Source organism: Cynocephalus volans, chromosome 3 (genome assembly GCF_027409185.1).
Source record: "Cynocephalus volans isolate mCynVol1 chromosome 3, mCynVol1.pri, whole genome shotgun sequence".
Lineage (NCBI taxonomy): Eukaryota > Metazoa > Chordata > Mammalia > Dermoptera > Cynocephalidae > Cynocephalus > Cynocephalus volans.
In genome coordinates this window covers 16,023,821-16,041,977 of record NC_084462.1, presented here as the reverse complement: position 1 = coordinate 16,041,977, position 18,157 = coordinate 16,023,821, and the positions used below count along the sequence as shown (strand labels likewise).

General features: G+C 51.5%; 1 protein-coding gene across 3 annotated transcripts in view; it reads left to right on the top strand.

Annotated features, from left to right (window-relative positions):
* Window positions 1–17,947, top strand: part of C3H7orf50 (chromosome 3 C7orf50 homolog) — a 158,655-nt gene extending 140,708 nt beyond the window's left edge. For all 3 annotated transcript variants that reach the window (XM_063089052.1, XM_063089053.1, XM_063089054.1), the window contains exons 4-5: window positions 12,704–12,785; window positions 17,080–17,947. In XM_063089052.1, coding sequence (XP_062945122.1) covers window positions 12,704–12,785; window positions 17,080–17,268 — 271 coding nt within the window. In that variant the 3' untranslated portion in view covers window positions 17,269–17,947. The remainder of the gene's footprint in view (window positions 1–12,703; window positions 12,786–17,079) is intronic.
* The last annotated feature ends 210 nt before the right edge of the window (window positions 17,948–18,157 follow it).

Sequence of the window (18,157 nt, the reverse complement as noted above, 5' to 3'; positions counted from 1 at the left end):
GGTGCAGCACCCCAGCCCCACCCAGGCCAACTGACCCAACTCCAGGGAGGCATAGATAGACTCCTGGCCCTGGGACTCTCATGCCTCCGTTTGTTCATTCCTGGTTGCCAGGTACCTTCAGTGCTCCAGAGACTGCAGCAGTGAAGGTGCCACTTTGCTGTCCATGGGAGCTTTCTTTCTGGTGTGGGGAGACAAATGACAGAATAATATGACAGAATAATAACACATTCTCTGAGCACCTGGCCAGAGAGCCAAGGATGGATGGCCTGTGCTGGCCCCTGGACTCTCTGTTGCATCAGGAGCCCCTTATCTCATCTAGACCTCCATCTTTAAAGATTTACGCTGCTGTGACATACAGAGCCCATGGGCCTTCCTTGTGCTCTTTGGCTTCTAGGCAGTTACTGGTGGCTATCCTGGTAGATGGGGCAAAATCAGATGCGGCCACTGTGGAACCAGTGTACCGGGGACACCCTAACTGGGGTTGCGGAGTTGGGGCCTTCCCTTCTCTTCCTAGAACCCCCTGCTGCCCTTGAAGGCAGCTTGTGGAAGCTGGAGGAGGGCAGGAAGGGGAGCAGTCAAGCTGGCCCTTGTAAGGAGAAAGCAGCCAACACAGTGCATTTGATTGAGGGGCTCTCCCCAGTTTAGGATGGGAGTACCTGACTAGGGTGGATTTTCAGGGTCATGAACCTTTTTACCCACCAGAAAGCTTGAGGCTGAATCTTGGCAGGAGCCTACAGAAAATAGAGGCAGCAGCATTGATGCCTACTGCATCAGGCATGTTCATGGGCAGATGCAAAACAAGCCATCCAGAGGCCTTCAGGGGACGGGCTCAGGAGATGGTGTCCCAGACCCACGGCGTCTTCAGTAGTGGCTTCAGTTAGTAACTTCCACCCTTTCTCCTCCAAGAGGGCTTTAATATCAACTCCTGCTGCCATCGTGAATACAGCTAGAAAACGCTCTCCTTTCCAGGGATTGTAATGTAGAGTGCAGGACCCCATCTCCCCAAGTGTGTGGTGTGGATACACCGTGGTCTCCCTCTGGGCTGACATCAGCCTAGAGCCATGGAGCCAGGGTGGGCGGGAGAGCCTCATGCTCTTCTCCTGAGGCTGCTTGGTGGCTGCTATCTATGCCCCTTGACAGCCAGAGCCTTTAGCTGCCTGCCCTCAGGCTGCTGTCTGCATTGGGGAAGGGCCTCAGTACTTGCAAGATCTGCCTTCTCAGTCTCCAGCTCTTGTGGCCATGGCTTCCTGGAGGCTTTTGTTTTCTGTTGGTCACTCTGTGCTTTCTTTCTCTCTCTCTCTCTTTTTTTTTTTCCTGGTGGTGGGCCAGTTTCAGGGATCCGAATCTGTGACCTTGGTATTGTAAGGCTGCTCTCTAGCCAACTGAGCTAACCCGCTAGCCCTGTGCTTTCTTCTTACCTCTGCCCACCAGCTGCTTGGCCTCCCTGCCTCCAACACCCCCACACCTGTCCACAGCCAGCAGCCACCAGTGGATACCTCAGGGGCACTGGAGACTTGTCATCACTAGGTGGCCCCACATGGTACATCCTGGGGCATCCATTCTACAGACCATAGTGGCATGGGAGGAGCCCAGGCATGGTTTGGATTGAAGTCTGCATGGTGGGGAAGTACCAGGCTGAAGCAGAGGATGGCAGTGACGTGTTCTGGAGCCCTGCCCAGTGGCTCGCTATGTTAGAGGCAGAAGTCAGAATCCCCTAGGCTGGGGGCTTTGAGGGGATTGTTTAGGGTGTTATGTTCTCAACTAACTGAGTACTGGGCACAGGTTTAGGACTGGGCCAGGGAGTGAGACTCCCAAGCATGGAAACTGAGGCAGGAACTTGGGTGTATGGCCTGGCTTACCCAGTGGGCATTAGGGAAGGGAGAGCTCTGCATCCCCTGCTGGGGTTGAGGCCCCTAATATCTGCTTGCCAGTTGAGACCCATGACTCCACATGACTGGGGTGGACACTGACTTCCTAGAGCAAGACAGTGGGCAACCCGCATCCTGTCATCCCTAGACCCCAACCTCATCCCTTAGGACACCCCTGGCTCCACAGGCTTGTAGTTCTGTGGTTCTCACTTCACTAAATCATCACAAGAGCAGGGGGAGGTATGTACATGGAGCGTCACGTGTGTATAAGACAGCATGTACCTTTATGTGCATTTTCACATGTGTTTTTAGAGTGGACAGTGCTGTGTTGGGTCAGCCATCATGTGGGTGCATGTGGTTGCTTGTGTCTGTCATGTTCTCTATAAATATTCAGACAGTGGCTGGAGCCCTCCCACAGAGATGACCCTCAAGTACAGCCATGCAGCTCAAGGAACAAGCCAGTGCAGTGTGTGTGGCCTGTGTGGATGGTCACACTGTGCTTGTCCACGGGTTAGCTCTCCACCTCTAGCGGGGAGCTCACGACAAGTGTTATACCAGGCACAGAGCTAGGGCTCAGCAAGTCGGGGTCTGGGAGCATTCTCTTTTCTCGGGGCTGAAGCTTTGAGAACAGCACAAGCTTTGGTGTGGGTGGATCTGGGCTTGGGCTGGAACTGGCCCAGTCACTTGTTATCTGTGGGTCTGAGCTCGTCACTTCTCTGTGAGCCTCAGTTTCTTCTTCCCCAGTAAAATATGGGGCTGATGTCAAGAGCCCAGCACTGCTCTGAGGAGCTGATTCCTATTTTTGTGAATGTGCTCAGCCTGGGAAGCAATGCCGGCCGTTGGTGAGGCCATCCCTTCTTGCGCTTGTTTGAGCTGTCCTGCTGCTGCTCTTTGGTCTTCCACAGGCAGGGACCACAAAAGCCACTGCTGGGAGGTCGGTTGCTGTAGCCAGAGGGGGCATCAGGGAATATAGGTGTAAAGCATAGAGCCCACATATGGGCCAGGGTCTGCCTGGAATCTGGGCTGGACAAAGAAGCAGGTAGACAAGCCTGGCAAGTGCCCATGAAGAAGTGATCTGCTTGCAGTGGGCTAGCCATGGTGGGAGTTGAAAACCAGAGCACTTGGGTTTTGTCTGGCACCAAGGAACTGGCACTCAGGACCCCCAGGAGGCTCCATAGGTTAAGGACATTCTCCCTGCGGCATCTTGCCTGGCTCCCTCTAACTTGGGAAAACAATCCTGAGCTCCCAGGAATACCAGAACTGCAGCAGATGCAGCCAGGCTCCTGGGCACCCTCAGAGACACCTGGGGCAGGGTAAGGAGCTCCTGCCCCTGGGCTCTTTTCGTGGCTGGCACAATTGCTTCCTGGTGGGTGAAATCCCAAAGACCCAGAGCTATCCAGGCTCTCCCAGGGTGAGTTTTAGCAGCTCCCAGTGTGAAGGCTGCTTCGCTTCTGAACTTCAGTATAGGAATAATTATCACCTCCAACTCCACGTGCATTTACACAACAAAGGGTCAGGACTAGTACCAGGGCAACCACAGGAAGTTCAGGGAGGGGAGAGAGGAGAAGTGAAGACAAGGATGAGGAGCAGGAGCTCTTCTCCACGGCTGCGGGGCAGGCTCCCTACCAGACACATGATGCATTTCTATTGGGTCCTCACAGGACTCTTGCAATGGGAGAGGAGCCAGGGCAAACCATCTTGACAGGGTGAAGACCAGGGAGCCAAACTCCACAGTGGAATGAAGCCTGGTCACTGAGGGCAGGGGAGGGACCCAGTGCCCCCGACTCTCACCTTGCCTTGTGGACAGACTAGGCTGAGAGTGGCCACAGGCACCTGCAGGCTATTGGGAGGAAGGAGGGAGCAGTGACTCTGGCCTGTCCTTACTCCCCACACCTGCCCCAGGCATCTGTCCAGGCTTAGTCCTCAGCCATGCCCAGAGGTACCTGGAGGTCTGCCTTGTCCTAGGTAGGAAGGACACATGTAGGGACAGCTGCAGGCCTGGGTGGGCTCCATCCTTAGCCCTCTCTGTGCAAAGGCCCCTCCTTCTCAGGAGGGACATGCTGTCCAGGGCCAGCTGGAAAGCTGGCATTGAATTTGCTGTCTGCTGTGGACTGGGGCTGTTGTATGGGGCCTTTGGGTTATAGACCTTTCCATGAGAACATCCTCAGCCCATGGGCCACCATCCCTGTGTTGGCCAGCAGGCAAAGCCAACACAGGGCTGGTGTTCTGTGCCGAGGAGATAGGAGGGCCCATCATGGAAACCCTTCATTTGTCCGGACAAGCCCTTTCACTTGCTGAACTATTTACTTGAATCTTACCGAGAGGTACTCCCACCCCTTCCAAAATGCCTTGTGGGGCCACCACCTCTGGCCCCGCAGTGGGCTCTGCCCACCCCCTCACTTAGAAACAGCACTCTTCAGAGCCTCACAACCCTGCCTACAAAACCAGGGTTGCAGGCTGGGCAGCATCCCTGTGCTATGCCAAGGTGTGGGCTGAGCATGATGAAGGACAGCAAGGGCCATGACCTGTGACCCGTGAACCTACCTTGTGCCACTCTTCCTGCAACTTAAGATGGCAGCTCCTCTCCAGCTGCCATGGACACCTCTGGCTTTGCCCCAAGACTGTTTGCTGATGGGCAGATGTTCTGGCTGGGGCCCTTGGATACCATGTGGGAAAGGGGCTAGAGTGGGGCACAGAGAGGCCACGAGTGAGCCCAGAGCTCACCTCGTGGCCAGGAGGCAACATCCCCATGTCTACTGACTGGTGGAGGCACTGCCTTTCTTGTCACATACACAGGGCAGGCCAGGTGGTGGGTGGTCCTGGGCTTCCTGTGTGCCCCTGTCCCCAGAACCGTGGTGGTGGCAGCCCCCCTAAGTTTCTGCAGGTCTCTGGGCCACCCTAAGCCAGTGCTTCAGCCACATCCAGTCAGAGCAGGTGTGATGGTTCCACACTTTCGTGCGAACAACAGCTGTCAGCGTTCAAGTCTGTTTCTCATTAAAGAGAAAAGAAGAAATTTATAGACTCGATGCAGGAAATTGAAAAATTTACTTTCCATATAACTGGCATCACGCATGGCCCATCATCCCAGTTTCTGTTGGGCATGTCTGTGTTGGTGATAAGTCCATTGTGACCTTTGCTTCCCTGGGTCCCTGCAGGCTCGACTGTCACTCTTCTCGGAGCCAGCACCTGCCAGGGTCTGCTGAATGCCAGAGGTGGTTTTGCCTACCAGAGAGGGGCTGGGGGCCTCAGACAGACAGAATCCCACCTAGGATGAGGAGTCTGGAGTGGAGAGTGTAGACTGGAACCCAGTGGTGTGGGTTTGAATCCCACCCCCACTCACCTGCTGTGTGGCTTGAGGCAAGTTAGTTACCTTCTCTGAGCCTCATCCAGGACACAAGATAAGACTTATGCCCACTCTCAGGCCATGGGGGTCAGTGTGGCCAGCACAGGGCCTCACACAGAGTTAAAGGCTGAAGAGCCATGAGCTGTTACACTCTAGTTGTCTTCAGAGGCTAGGCCTTGTCTCTCCTGCCTGGTTATGGATACTGAGGGAGGCTTACAGGGTCCGTGGACGGCAGGGCCTCACTGAGGCTGCTGAGGGAGCCGAACGGCAAAGGGCCAAGACCCCACAGCCTTATAGGGCCGAAGAGCTGGCGTAGCAATCCAAAGTCCTTCCTCCTCAGACCCCAGTCCAGGCTAGCATGATCTGACATCTTCCTCAGGCCTCAGGCCTCCATCTCTCAAGTTCCCAGAGTCTATACTCTCAGTTGTGGCTGGCTGGGCCTGGAACCCTGACCTGAGAGGCTGGAGCAGAGGCCAAACTGGCCCCTCTGCGGAGCTCAGGAGACACTTTTTAGGAGACCTTCTCTAGCTGTTCCCATACTCCCCGCAGCTCCAAATGTGGGGAGGGGACAGCCTGGAGGGTGAGGGTGACAAGCCAGGGGAGGATGCTTACCCAAGATCACCCAGCAAATTCAGGTAGCATGAAACCAAGCCCTCCTGACTAGCTGACATCACTCAGGCACGCTTCCTTGTATTCTGCTTTCTGGGTGGTAAGCTCACCCCTAGTTGGCAGTTTCTACTGAGATTATAAGCATTTCAGACACTCTTGTGGCTTTGGGTTGGTTTCAAATGGTGTCTCAACACTAGTGAGATCTTCCCCACTTTTTCTGGAAGTGGGTTCAGGCAAGAAGTCCTTTTTTTTAGTGCAGGGAGTAAGCAGGATTCTAATTCTTCACCCAGTTGAGAGGCCCCTTCTTTTTGGGTCGCTCTAGGGAGCTGTGGCATGGTGGCCTTCAGTACTGCAGGCATGGAGCAGCAGGAGGCGGGAACACCCAAGCCCTTGGGCTGAGCCTTAGCCCCTCCACTGTGCTAAAGACTTTGAGAAACTTTGGCCCTGTTTTCCTTCTTTTTGCATTATGAGGCCCTTCTATCTCCAGTCCCTGCCCAGGCAAATAGGAAAAATGATCATTATGTCAGGAATTCTGAAAATTATCTGCAGCTGTGATGGACAGAAAGCTCCTCCTGGGCAGCTTTGCAAGGACACCACCCCCACCCCACAAGGCTGGTGGCAAAGGGAGCAGCCAGCAGCCATCACCCAGGAGACCCCTGCTCACTCCGCCCTCAGAGCAATAGGGTGACAACAGGCATTGGCTTAGCAGGCTCCTCTGCCTCGCTGTGCTTGAGTCCCTCCTCGTGACAGGGCCAAGAACAGAACCTGTCCATACCACAGTGGCACGGGAGAGAGACAGGCTCAGTGCCATGCTTACCATGTGGGAGCTCAGCGAAGGAGCCGCCTCTGTTCGGGACCCCGTCAGTCTAGGACCCCACAAGTCAGCTGCTACAATGGTGGACATGCCGGAAGGCCTTGCTCAGGGCACAACTGGACCTGCCACATGTGGGCACTGGCTTCCTTTACACTGGGGACACCCCAGTAGAGTAGGAATCACCATTTCAGATTGCAAAGGAAGAAAGAGGCTTGAAGAAAATGACAATAAAGTTGAGGCCTCAGAACTAGAAAGTGGCAGAGCTGAGAGCAAACTTGCCCCCTGCAATGAAGTGACACCTCCCGGCTGGGCAGACACATGGCCTGACCAGAGCTGTGCTGTCCAGCGCACTGACCACAGAGCACTGTCTGAATTAAAGTGTATTAAAAGCAAACTACATTGGAAGTTCAGCTTCTCAATCACAGTAGCTGCATTTCAGTTTCCGTGTGCATGTTTTGTGGCAGATGCAAGACATTCAGCCGTTGCTGGGTACTGGGTTTCCACCCATCCACCGTGGCAGGTCCAGGTGAGCTGGATGGCCACCCATCAATGGGTGTGAGGGAGGCCCTCAGTGCTGCTGAGCCTGCGTCTTCAGAACTGGGCTACAGCTTGCAAGTGGTGGATTGTGGTACATCTCTGGGGCCAGGAAATCTCCTCCCAGGCAAACCCTGCCTGGCCCTTGGCCCCTGCCTGGCTACAACACTGTCCAGGCTCTGTCCTGCCCTTGGCACAGTGCTGTCCAGGCTCTGTCCCACCTCTCAGACTGCGTGATCCCAAAATGGGGTGGCCCCTCGAGGAGGAGCCCCTCAATCAGCTGGGGCATCTCTAAGCTCACTGTTCCCTCTTTATAGGGTCCTGAGACTTAGGAATGTGCATGAGTAACAGGGTTAGTATTTTAATTAAAATCTGCCCATTTCTTTATACAAAATATGTCTTCAATTAAGTCATTCCTTTCCCCATAGAGAAATTCAGCTGTGTTCTTCCTTGCCCTGAAAAAGTAGTTTGGCCAGGGGGCCAGAAGGAGCCCAAGTGGGGCTTTGGAGCAGCTGTATGCCCAGAAAGGCCTGAGTGTGGCCTGATTCAGAGCTGTGTCCGTGCACACTTCCCAGTGGCCAGGGTTTGATTCTCTCAGGAGTTATAGCAGGTCTCGGCACGTGCGAGGGCAGGGGCCAGATCGGTTTTTAGGCAGAATGAAGGAAACCAAATAGAGCAGGTGATGCTATGTAGAGAAGGGGTGGTCAGAGAGGCTGTGGAGCAGTGTGGCCCAGCTGGCTTGGGTCCTATGTGCAGAGGCACAAGGCTGCCTGCCCCAATCACAGCCCCAGGGTTTCCAAGGGCGCTGAGTTTATGCCTAACTCCCTAATTCCATGCACAGCATTGACGCGTCCTTCTAGTCACTCAGCTGCGAGATTTCCTGCAGTGAAGGCAGAGCTGTACACAGGTTACCATCCAGCAGGACAGGCTGGGGGTCTGCTTGCCATTGTTTACAGAGTGTTCTATCCTAAGGTGCCTCCAGGCCCTACACCAGGAATGCCAGTGTCTGAAGGGATGACTTATAGCAGGCATTGCTGCCTTTCAGGGGCTGAGGAGGGTCCCGACTGTTCTTGAGGATAGTCTTGAAGCCAGTGGTAATCGGGAGGGCCGTTTGTAGGCAGAGATTCCCATCCATGGGCTCAGAGAGCAGAGGAAGCTATTTGGGTCCAGAAACCTGTTGGAAGCTCAGCCACAGGGTAACCAGCCAGGCCTGGCCGGGGTCAGACCAAGCCTCGACCAGGCGCTCACTATAGGGCCATAGCCTACATGCCGTGTGGCTGGCTCCGCCCCTTTCTCTCGGGGCCAGCCATGTCTCTGGCTGGGCTGTGGGCTTGTACCCAGGCAGCAACTATACCCACTTCTGCCCACCGTCTGGGGCATTAAAGCATCCTTCATCTGAAATTTCATGGGTGCTGAGAGCCACTACAACTTGGCACCCCCTCAAAAGGGTGGGGCTCAGCCTCACCACCCAGGGAGCTCCACAGTGACCCTGGGTCCCAGAGGAGTGATAACAGCCACTCCTGCCAGGTCTGTCTCAGCTCACCTCCCCCCACCCCCCATAAATACACATAGACCCACCCTGGGCTTGGGACCAGCCTGGCCTTCCCTCTTAAAAGACATTTCTGGATGGAGCTTCAGGGCCAGGAATAGTCTGGCTTTGCTCTGGCCTGCATCTGACCTCTGGGACCTTGCCAGGATGGGTCATCCTGCCCTGAATTCACAATTCTTTCTCATTGTGCTGGTTATCACTGATTTTGTCTAAGGAGCCTTCTTTCTGCCACTGTAGGCTGGGAGACTTGGGATCTGCAGAAAGATGCTCAGGGTTGGACATTGGAATGGAACTGTTTCTGTCATAGATTTCTGTGTGACCACCCCCCCCCCCCCGCCTCCGCCACACACACACACACAGCTCAGGCCCCTTGCAAGGTGCCCCATGGCTTCTTGGGCAGCCCAGGCAGCACTTCTGAGGCCAGTCCCCAAACGACCTGAGCCTCTTCTTAGGGTCTCAGTTGACTACACAGGTGGTTGAGCCCTGGGTCATGGAGGAGGTATTGCTTTGAGTGCGTGTGCCTGTCTGTGTTACTGCATCAGCGATGGGGACTGAGGGGAGGTCTGAGGTGGTGGAGCTCAGAGCTCAGCATCTCTGCCTCCCAAAACCTCCCCACCAGGGAGGAGCCTGAGACCTGGTGGGGTTGGGATCATGTGCTGTCTTCCAGTGGCAGAGTTGTATTTTCCACCCTCAGGGACTGGAAGGAAACACCAGTAGTGATGGAATAGTCCAGATCATCTCAGGCCCAGGCAGGTGAGTCAGCCAGGGACAATCAGGGGACAGAAACTGCACAGTTAAGTTTTTTAAAATCATTTATTTATTTATGTATTATTATTTTACGTTCAAAGATGTTGCAGAGCAGTGGGAGAGGCAGGTGGGACGGGGATAGAAAACGGAGGTGGAGGTGGAGGTGGCTGGCCCACAGTCAGCTTCTTTGCTAGCCTGGTTGCAGAAGGTGGGGGTGCATGGCTGAGGCCCTCGTACCTTCCCCACCCTGGCTCAGGAGCCTGGGGGCTTGTGATGGTGGTTCAGTCATCACTGGGCTTGATGAGGACATTGGGGGAGCATGGCTGAGGCCCTCGGTTCCCCTCACCCCAGCTCAGGAGCCCTGGGGGCTTCTGGCTCTTTTAGGTTTTATAGGTGTTCTTTGGTGGTGGTAGACCTTTTCTAGTTAATATCAGAACTTTGTCTCTGATCTGTGGGTGTTTTGTGTTTTATTTCAGTTCTTTGTTGGATTATTAGCTACCCTCACCACTTAAACTCTGCAGTGAAAGTAATTTGTTGTCTTTTGCTTACTTCTAAAATGGGGGAACTTCCCTTGGGGACCAGCACTTGAGCCCTGTGGTTGAGCTAAATTGCTGCTTTCCTGCTGATTCCTTGGGGAAGGCTTTTTGTGCAGCTCAGGTTTCAATTGTTGACCTTTTGCATACTTCCAGTCTTGTGAGGTACGATACACCTGGCTCCGATATACCTATGTGGAAACTCTGGTCTGCACCTGAGTCTTTTCAGCAAACTGCAACCCCTGCAGTTCCATTTTCCTGACCAGTCTCCACTGAGTGGGCCTGTGCTGATTGGAGGTCAGATCAGCTGTCCATGCTATGCCTCAGTGTTCCCCCAGTGGGCCTGTCTCCCCCACTGCCCACACTCCAAACACTTTCCATGAGACAGGTCATGTGCCAGTCCCTTGTGATGACTCAACAGCCTCTGAGCTGCTCCTTTTTTCTGTTGTGGCTACTCGCTCCTATGTGGGTCCACAGGACCTGTCAGTGGTCTTGCTGGCCTGGGGGCCACCAAGGCCCTCCTTTCCCCTGTAGTCTCCAAGCAACTTTCACAAAGGGCACAGCTGCGGCTTTTGCCAGCTCTTGCTCTGTGTGCTCATCAGGGCCAGCCTTGAAGTGGCTGGGGCTCAAAACCGTTGGAGCGGTCCCTTCTTTCTCTCATCACAGCTTCTCTGGCCTTCATGCACTCTGTAGGTCTCTCCTTCTCTGAGTTCTAGCAGCCCTAGCTTGGCAGTCATTGCTTTTTTAATAGTTGTAAATTGATCTATTGTGGGAGAGAGTGACGCTGGGGACCATCTATTCTGCCATCTTGATTCTCCCCTTCGCACAATAACTTTAATGAGGAAACTTTATTATACAGAAAGATTAACTATAACAGGGTCTTATAAGATGGGAGAGAACTCTAGAGGGAGCAAAAGAGCAGATAAAGGGCCACCACTGCCCCCAGGCTGAGATGAGCCCAAGGATGAGGCCCCAGGGCCAGGGTCCAGCCTTGTGGGACAGGGCTCGGGGCTTGCTGGATAGCAGAGAGGTCATAGCAGCCCCGCCAGTAGGACTTACTGGGAAAGCTACACATGGAGGTCTCAGTGGGGGCTCCGCAGTACAGAACGTGAGGGTGTTGCCAGAGGTTGCTCACAGGAACTGGGAAGGAAGACCCTCTTGCATTCTGTCTCTCCAGCATGTTTTACTTGACATTGTGCCATCTGGCAAAGGAAACATTTCTTAAAGGGCCCATGTCCATTTCCACAGAGATGAAGGGTGGACTTGGGGCTGAGAGGTAATAACTTGATAATTGGCACAGAGGAGAGGTCCTGAGGGCAGTGGCAACTTCCTGGAATAAGCTGCATGGACTTCCACCTGCCCACTATCCACTTAGGCCAGTCCAGGTCCGGGGACCAGACCTGGGGACCTTCTGTCCTTCCTCACTTCCTTTCCTCTGCCCCTCCTCTAACTACCCATTCTTTCGATTTTTTTCTCCTGCTTTCTTGCTCTCTCCCTTTCTTCCTCAGGCCAAGCTTCTGGGCTGAGCCAGGGTTGTGGGGCCAGGGCCCAGGCTGAGTGCCATACCAGCACTCAGACACTCACCTGGAATCTCCAACACATCACTTTCAAGCCACATCGTTTTTTATGAGGTTGAGTCAGTCACCCAAGATGACAGTACGTGGTAGAACCTTGGCCATGATGTTTGGTCCCTGAAAGGCAGGATTGGCAGCTCAATCTGGCCCCAGACCCTGGTCTGTCACTCTCATGTGAAGGACCCATGGCACCCTGGCAGATTGAGGCTAGGCCTGATTAGCTTTGCTTTCATGTGACAAAGAGTAGGGGAAGCAGCACCAGTTTGAGGAGGACATTTGCTTCCACCCTAAACCCCACCAGCTACAGGGCCAACAGGAGCTGTTAGTCCCAGCAAGAACAGGCAGAGTGAGTTAGCAAGGAGAAGCAAGTGATAGACTCCATCTGTGCCGCCATGCAGAGAGAATAACAGTCAGGCTCCTCTCTCAGTGCACAGGGTGGCATGATCTGGGCTCTCCACCCTCTCTCCCCAGGGCCATCAGTGTTCCAGTGTCTCTGTGTCCCTGGGCCTCAAACATGAAAGCCCCTGTCCATTCCGGGGCTTTGCAGTGGCTCTACCCAAGGTTCTGTGGTGGCCTCCTTCCCAGTGTGCAGGTCTCACCTTAGAGAGCCTGATCCACTGCCCTGGCCAGAACACCAACTCGTCCTGTTTCCTTTCCCCATAGCACCGACACTCAGAGCTACCCGTCATCCTGTGCCCTCCAGCATAAGCTCCTCCCACAACCTGGCACATCTCACTGAAGGAGGAAGGGGGACTGTTAGGGACTTTGCTACAGAACACAGTAAACACTGCTTCAACACTGACCGAACTTGCAAAATTCGGACTGTTCACATTAGGGTTTTAAAATCACAGAATTGTAGAGCTGGAAGAAGATGACCCTAAGCTACCTAGTTCTTAAGTTCTGTTACGGATGTGGACACTGCCAGGTTGGCCAAGGGACCCCACAGTGAGCATGAAGAGGTACATCCCTGTGATCAAGACTTCCCCCGCTAAATTTCCAGGATGCCTATAGCCTTGGTGTTTTAGCACCTGAGTGGAGGTTCTTCCCCTGAGAGGAGACCACCAGGTCAGTGCAGAAGATCCTCTGGATTCTTTCATCTGGCACCCTGAGATTTTTGTCTTGGTTTCCCCAGATGGGCCCAAAAGCACAAGAACTGGAGATTTCAGAAGACGAGGCAGACATGGCTCCTGCTACACATGTACGACAGTGACAAGGTGTGTGTCTGGCGGGGCGGGTGAGTCTCCCAGTTGATAAGGTCTGAGCACACTTGGGGCCCCTGATAGCAGAGGCCACAACCTGAAAGGACTGTCCCAATGGTCCCACACAGCGCCTGGTTCCCAACATATTTGTTTGAAGAAATGGAGGCATTGTCTGCCTCCACCAGCCTCTGAGGCTAAGACAAACTCAGGCCGACCTAGTGGAGGCTACTTACCTATGTGTGCACATTCTCGTGAGTGTGTGTATAAGTACACATGCATGTGTGTGCATGCATTGTGTGCACATGTGTATGTGTGTGGGTGTGCATTCAAAAGCACTTCTTTTCAGGGGCAAAGATGTAAGATTTTGTTTCACAGGATGAGATAGAATTTAGAAACAATACCCAACAGCTGGGAGGTAGGCTGGAATTGCCATGTTATGCCAAAGGTGCACAAGCCCAGTGCAGAGGTTCTGCTGAGTCTCTTCACTCCCGGGGGGCAGCCACAGCAGCCTTCTTGCCACGCCAGTTCTTTTGAGTTTCAATATTATGAGATGCGAGGCTTGTTGGATGCTCTGTGTATACATGTTGTTGGGGTGCAGCGGTGGATGGCACAGTTTTCTACTTCTTGCACCTGTGCCTCTAGACACACCAAGTGGGGAGCATACTCATTGACCCCACCCCCAACCCCAGCACACTGAACTGGGGCATTCCAGGCACAGGCCCACGGCCTGCTGTCCTTGGGGATTGCCCTCCATGCATTGGTTTCAAGTGCAAGGAACGTAAAACAGCTAAAATAGTCTTGAAATAGAAGAACAGTCAGATGACATAAACTTCCCAATTTCATGTCCTATTATAAAGCTACAGTAATCAAGACAAGACAGTGTGGTGCTGGCTCAAGCTAGAAACATAGACCAATGTAATAGAATAACGAACCCAGAAATAAACTCTCATGTTTATGTACAATTGATTTCCAACAGGTGTGCCAGGACCATTTAATGGGAAAGAACAATCTTTTCAACAAACGGTACTGAGACAACTGGACATCCACACATAAAAGCATAAAGTTGGACCCTTGCCTCACACCATATACCAAAAAATAACTCAAATTGATCAAACACCTACAAGTCAGAACTAAAACTATTAAACTCTCGGAAGAAAGCATAGACATTAATCTTTGTGACCTTGGTTTAGGTAGTGGTTTCTTAAATACCACAATGGTTTTTGACAGGCGTTCCAAGACAATACAATGGGGAAAGAATAGTCTTTTCAACAAATGGTGCTGGGAAAACTGAATTTCCACATTTTGATTTTTTCTTTTAACAGAACTTTACATGGTTTTATTTATACATTACTGTTATCAGAAGCAAACTTTATACAAAAAGTTTTATATAGAGGGCCGAGCCCGTGGCGCACTCGGGAGAGTGAGGCGCTGGGAGCACAGCGACGCTCCCGCCGCGGGTTCGGATCCTATATAGGAATGGCCAGTGCACTCACTGGCTGAGTGCAGGTCACGAAAAAGACAAAAAAAAAAAAAAAAAAAAAAAGTTTTATATAGATAAAATAACCTATGCCTAGGCAAAGCCACTTATGTGTGTGTATACACACACAAACACATACAAAATATTTTATATCACTATGATTATACATATTTACAAATATGCTATTTAATGTGGGTTTTTTTTTTTTTTTTTTTTTTTTTTTTTTGTCTTTTTTGTGACCGGTACTCAGCCAGTGAGTGCACCGGCCGTTCCTATATAGGATCCGAACCCGCGGGCGGGAGGGTCGCCGCGCTCCCAGCGCCGCACTCTCCCGAGTGCGCCATGGGCTCAGCCCTAATGTGTATTTTAATTATACATATTTTGTATTTCTTATGTGTTACAATTATACATCTTTATAAATATACTATTTAATGAAGGTGGACTCCTACCTCACACCATATACAAAAATTAACTCAAAATGGATTAGAGACCTAAGTATAAGAGTTAAAACTAAAACTCTTAGAAGAAAATATAGGAGTACATTTCATGACCTTAGGTTAGGCAACAGTTTCTTAAATATGACTCCAAAAGCATAAGTGACAGAAGAAAAACTGGATAAATCAGACACCATCAGAATTTAAAACTTAGTGCTGCAAACAGCACCATCAAGAATATGAAACAACCACCCATAGAATGGGAGGTGTTTGCAAGTCAAATATATAATTAGGGACTCATATCATACTCCTAACTCAATAACAAAAAGACAACCTAATTTTAAAATGGGCAAAGGAAACAGACATTTCTCCAAAAAAAGACAAACAAATGGCTAATAAACACATGAAAAAATGCTCATCATTATTAGCCATCAGGGAAACGCAAATCAAAACCATAATGAAATATCACCTGATACCCGCTATGATAGCCAAAATCCAAAAGATATATGACAACAGTTTTAATGAGTATATGGAGCTTTTTGTTCTTTGAATGTACTTTTTACAGCAACTTTTTCTTGTTTTATAAATGTGTAAACTCTCTTTTATCTGGGTTGCTTTTGGTTTGTTTGTTTGGCATTTGACTTTGAAATTAGAAACGTCCTTCAAATGTCTGATGCCTTGTAGTGGTCCCCTCATCTTTAGGAGAGGCCTAAAAAGCCGACTCAGGCTGTGAGTGACAGAGTGGGCCTTAGCAACTGTGTGCTTCAGTGTAGGTCGAAGGGACTGGACTGTCCTTCACGAACCCCCAGTCCCAGAATCTTTGGGTCTTTTCTCTTGTATTCTTCAGATTTCAGAATAGAATCCTCTGGTTTTTTGCCAAGAGGGCACAGGCTTGGCTGCCAACATCCCAGAAGCCAGTGAGGGAAAGCGTTTGAGAAAGCTCAACTTTGGCAGATAAACTTTCTCTTGGTGCCTCAGTGTTAGTCTGACACCCCCTTTCCACTCACTGTGCCTAGCCTCCCCTAGACAGAGGCCTTGTGCCTTAACCTCCCAATTCCTGGGGGTAGAGGACAGTTGATTTGCTTGTATTGGGGTAAGGGGTCTAGAAACCTAACTGCATTGTTTTTTAAAGGGAGATATAATTCAAATACCATAAAATATACCATTTTAAGTTTTCAGTTTTGATGAAGTCCAGTTCATCTATTTTTTTCTTTAGCTGCTTGTACTTTTGGTGTCATATATAAGAAACCATTAACTAATCCAAGATCATAAAGATTTATGTCTGTGCTTTCTTCTAAGAGTTTTATAGCTTTTGTTCTTACTTGAGGATCTTTGATCCATTTTGAGTTATTTTTTGGTATATGGTGTGAGGCAGGGGTCCAGCTTCACATTTTTACATGTGGATTCCAGTTGTCCCAGCACCATTTGCTGAAATGGCTTTCCTTTCCCATTGAATGGTCTTGGCACCCTTGTGGGAAATCAGTTGGCCAAAAATGTATGGGCTTATTCATGGTCTCTCAATTCTTTTCCATTGATCTGTATGTCTGTTCTTCTGCCAGTACCACACTGTCATGAGTGCTGTGGCTTGGAGGTAGGTTTTGAATCAAGAAGTGTGAGTTGCTGACTGCTTTTAAACGGGCTTTTAGGCACTTTTCCTATTTTCAGCCCATGTTTGCTTCCACTTCTAGAATTGACTGGCACAGCCAATTCTGGAATCTTTGGGATGGAGGGTGAGGATCTGCAGTGTAGTTTGGTTTTCAGTTCTCTCAGCTTTCCACCTTGCTGGCTTAACCTTCATCTCTCTTGGATCTGCTAAGTCAGTTAATACTCATCTCTCTTCTTTCCAGTCCCCAAAATGTTGTCACTATTCTCTTTTCTCCCATTCTCTTAGACCTAGCAGGTTTATCTCTTTAAAAACATATCTATTTAGTGTTGATTTAGTGGCATTTCAGGAGGGCTTGAAAACTGATGGGTGTCAGCCTCCTTAGTGCAAGGAAGCACCTGAAATTTATGAAGGAAATAGCCAAGGCATAGAAGAAGGAGTCTTCAAGCAGGCTGGCTCTCTCTTCTCCTGCTGTCCCCTGGTCTATTGTCCTTGACAGAGAGGGAGCAGGTGTGTCATGAAGGCTTTTTACAGACAGCCCTGCTCAGATCCCCCATGACGCCTGATGCAGGGCCACTACTGCCTGGCTGCTCACACTCCTCAGGCCCCGGTGTGAGGACACTTGGGCTGGACGATCCTGTTGCAGGCACATGGGTGAAACCCAAGACGTCAGCTGCCCGGCCAAACCCCTAGAGCCTTAGTGTGGGCACCTTGTTTTTCCACTGCTTAGTGTCCAATGCCATCTGCCACACCTGCCCTGGCCCATGACCAACTCTCTATTTCCTCCCCATCCAGGTTCCCAACGAGTACTTCTCTACCCTGCTGGCCTACCTGGAGGGGCTGAAGGGCAGGGCCCGCGAGCTGACGGTGCAGAAGGCTGAAGCCCTGATGCAGGAGCTAGATGAGACGGGCGCCGGTGACCCGGATCCCTTTCTGCTGGGGAAGACCCAGCGCATCCGGCAGGTGCTACAGCTGCTTTCCTAGCAGGACAGGGGCCACTGCCCCAACTCAGGGTGGTCCGTGGACCACTCAGGATGCAGCTGACCACCTCTTCCCAGTGGTGGTGTTGGGGGACCCAGCAGGGGTAAGCAGGGTCAGCAGCAGGTTGGTGGCCAAGTCGGGGCTAGCTGCTTCTGAGTACTAGATCTTTGTCCCTCCCCGGCACCAGACCCTTGAAAGGGATCTTCTTCTTCCTGACCCTATTGGGCCAGAGAGTGTTGACAGATGATAGTGTGTCTTGATACCTCTAGAGCAGAGCATGAGCACTCCAAAACAGCCCAGAGCCAGCTTCACATGGCCCTCAAGCCCCCTGGAAGTTGCTTTTGAGGGAAATGTCTATTTTTCTACCAGATATATTTTAGAAATTGGCCAGCCCCTCCTGCCAGCTGTGGTCCATCATTGTTGGGATCTGGGGGCTACCTCAAGCTGGGGCCTGCACATTCTGTCTGGCAGCCCCTCCAGTGTGGGCTCACATTCCTGGTCACCTGCCTGACAGGGGCCCAACTGCAGCATGTCCATCTGTCACCTTCCTCCTGGGACCACACACAGGCTATTGTCCAGCTACAGGGAAAGCCTGTAACTTTCCCTGGTGTCAGGATCGTGCACCTGTGTGCAGAAATGGACTCAGCTGGCTATATTTTCAATAAAAACCAGCCCACGTTGAGCCATGGCTCTAGTTCTGTGCAGTTCACCCTCACTTGCCCGTGGATTCTGAGATGCTTTTCCTCAGCACGTGTGCATCAGGCTGAGGCTCTGTCCTTAGCAGTAGCCTCTCAGGACGGCATTGGGGCATCGTATGCAACACTTCTGGCGATCATCACTGACTGACCCTCTACTCTCAGGCCTGCCTTTTCCAGGTGTTGGCAGTGACCAT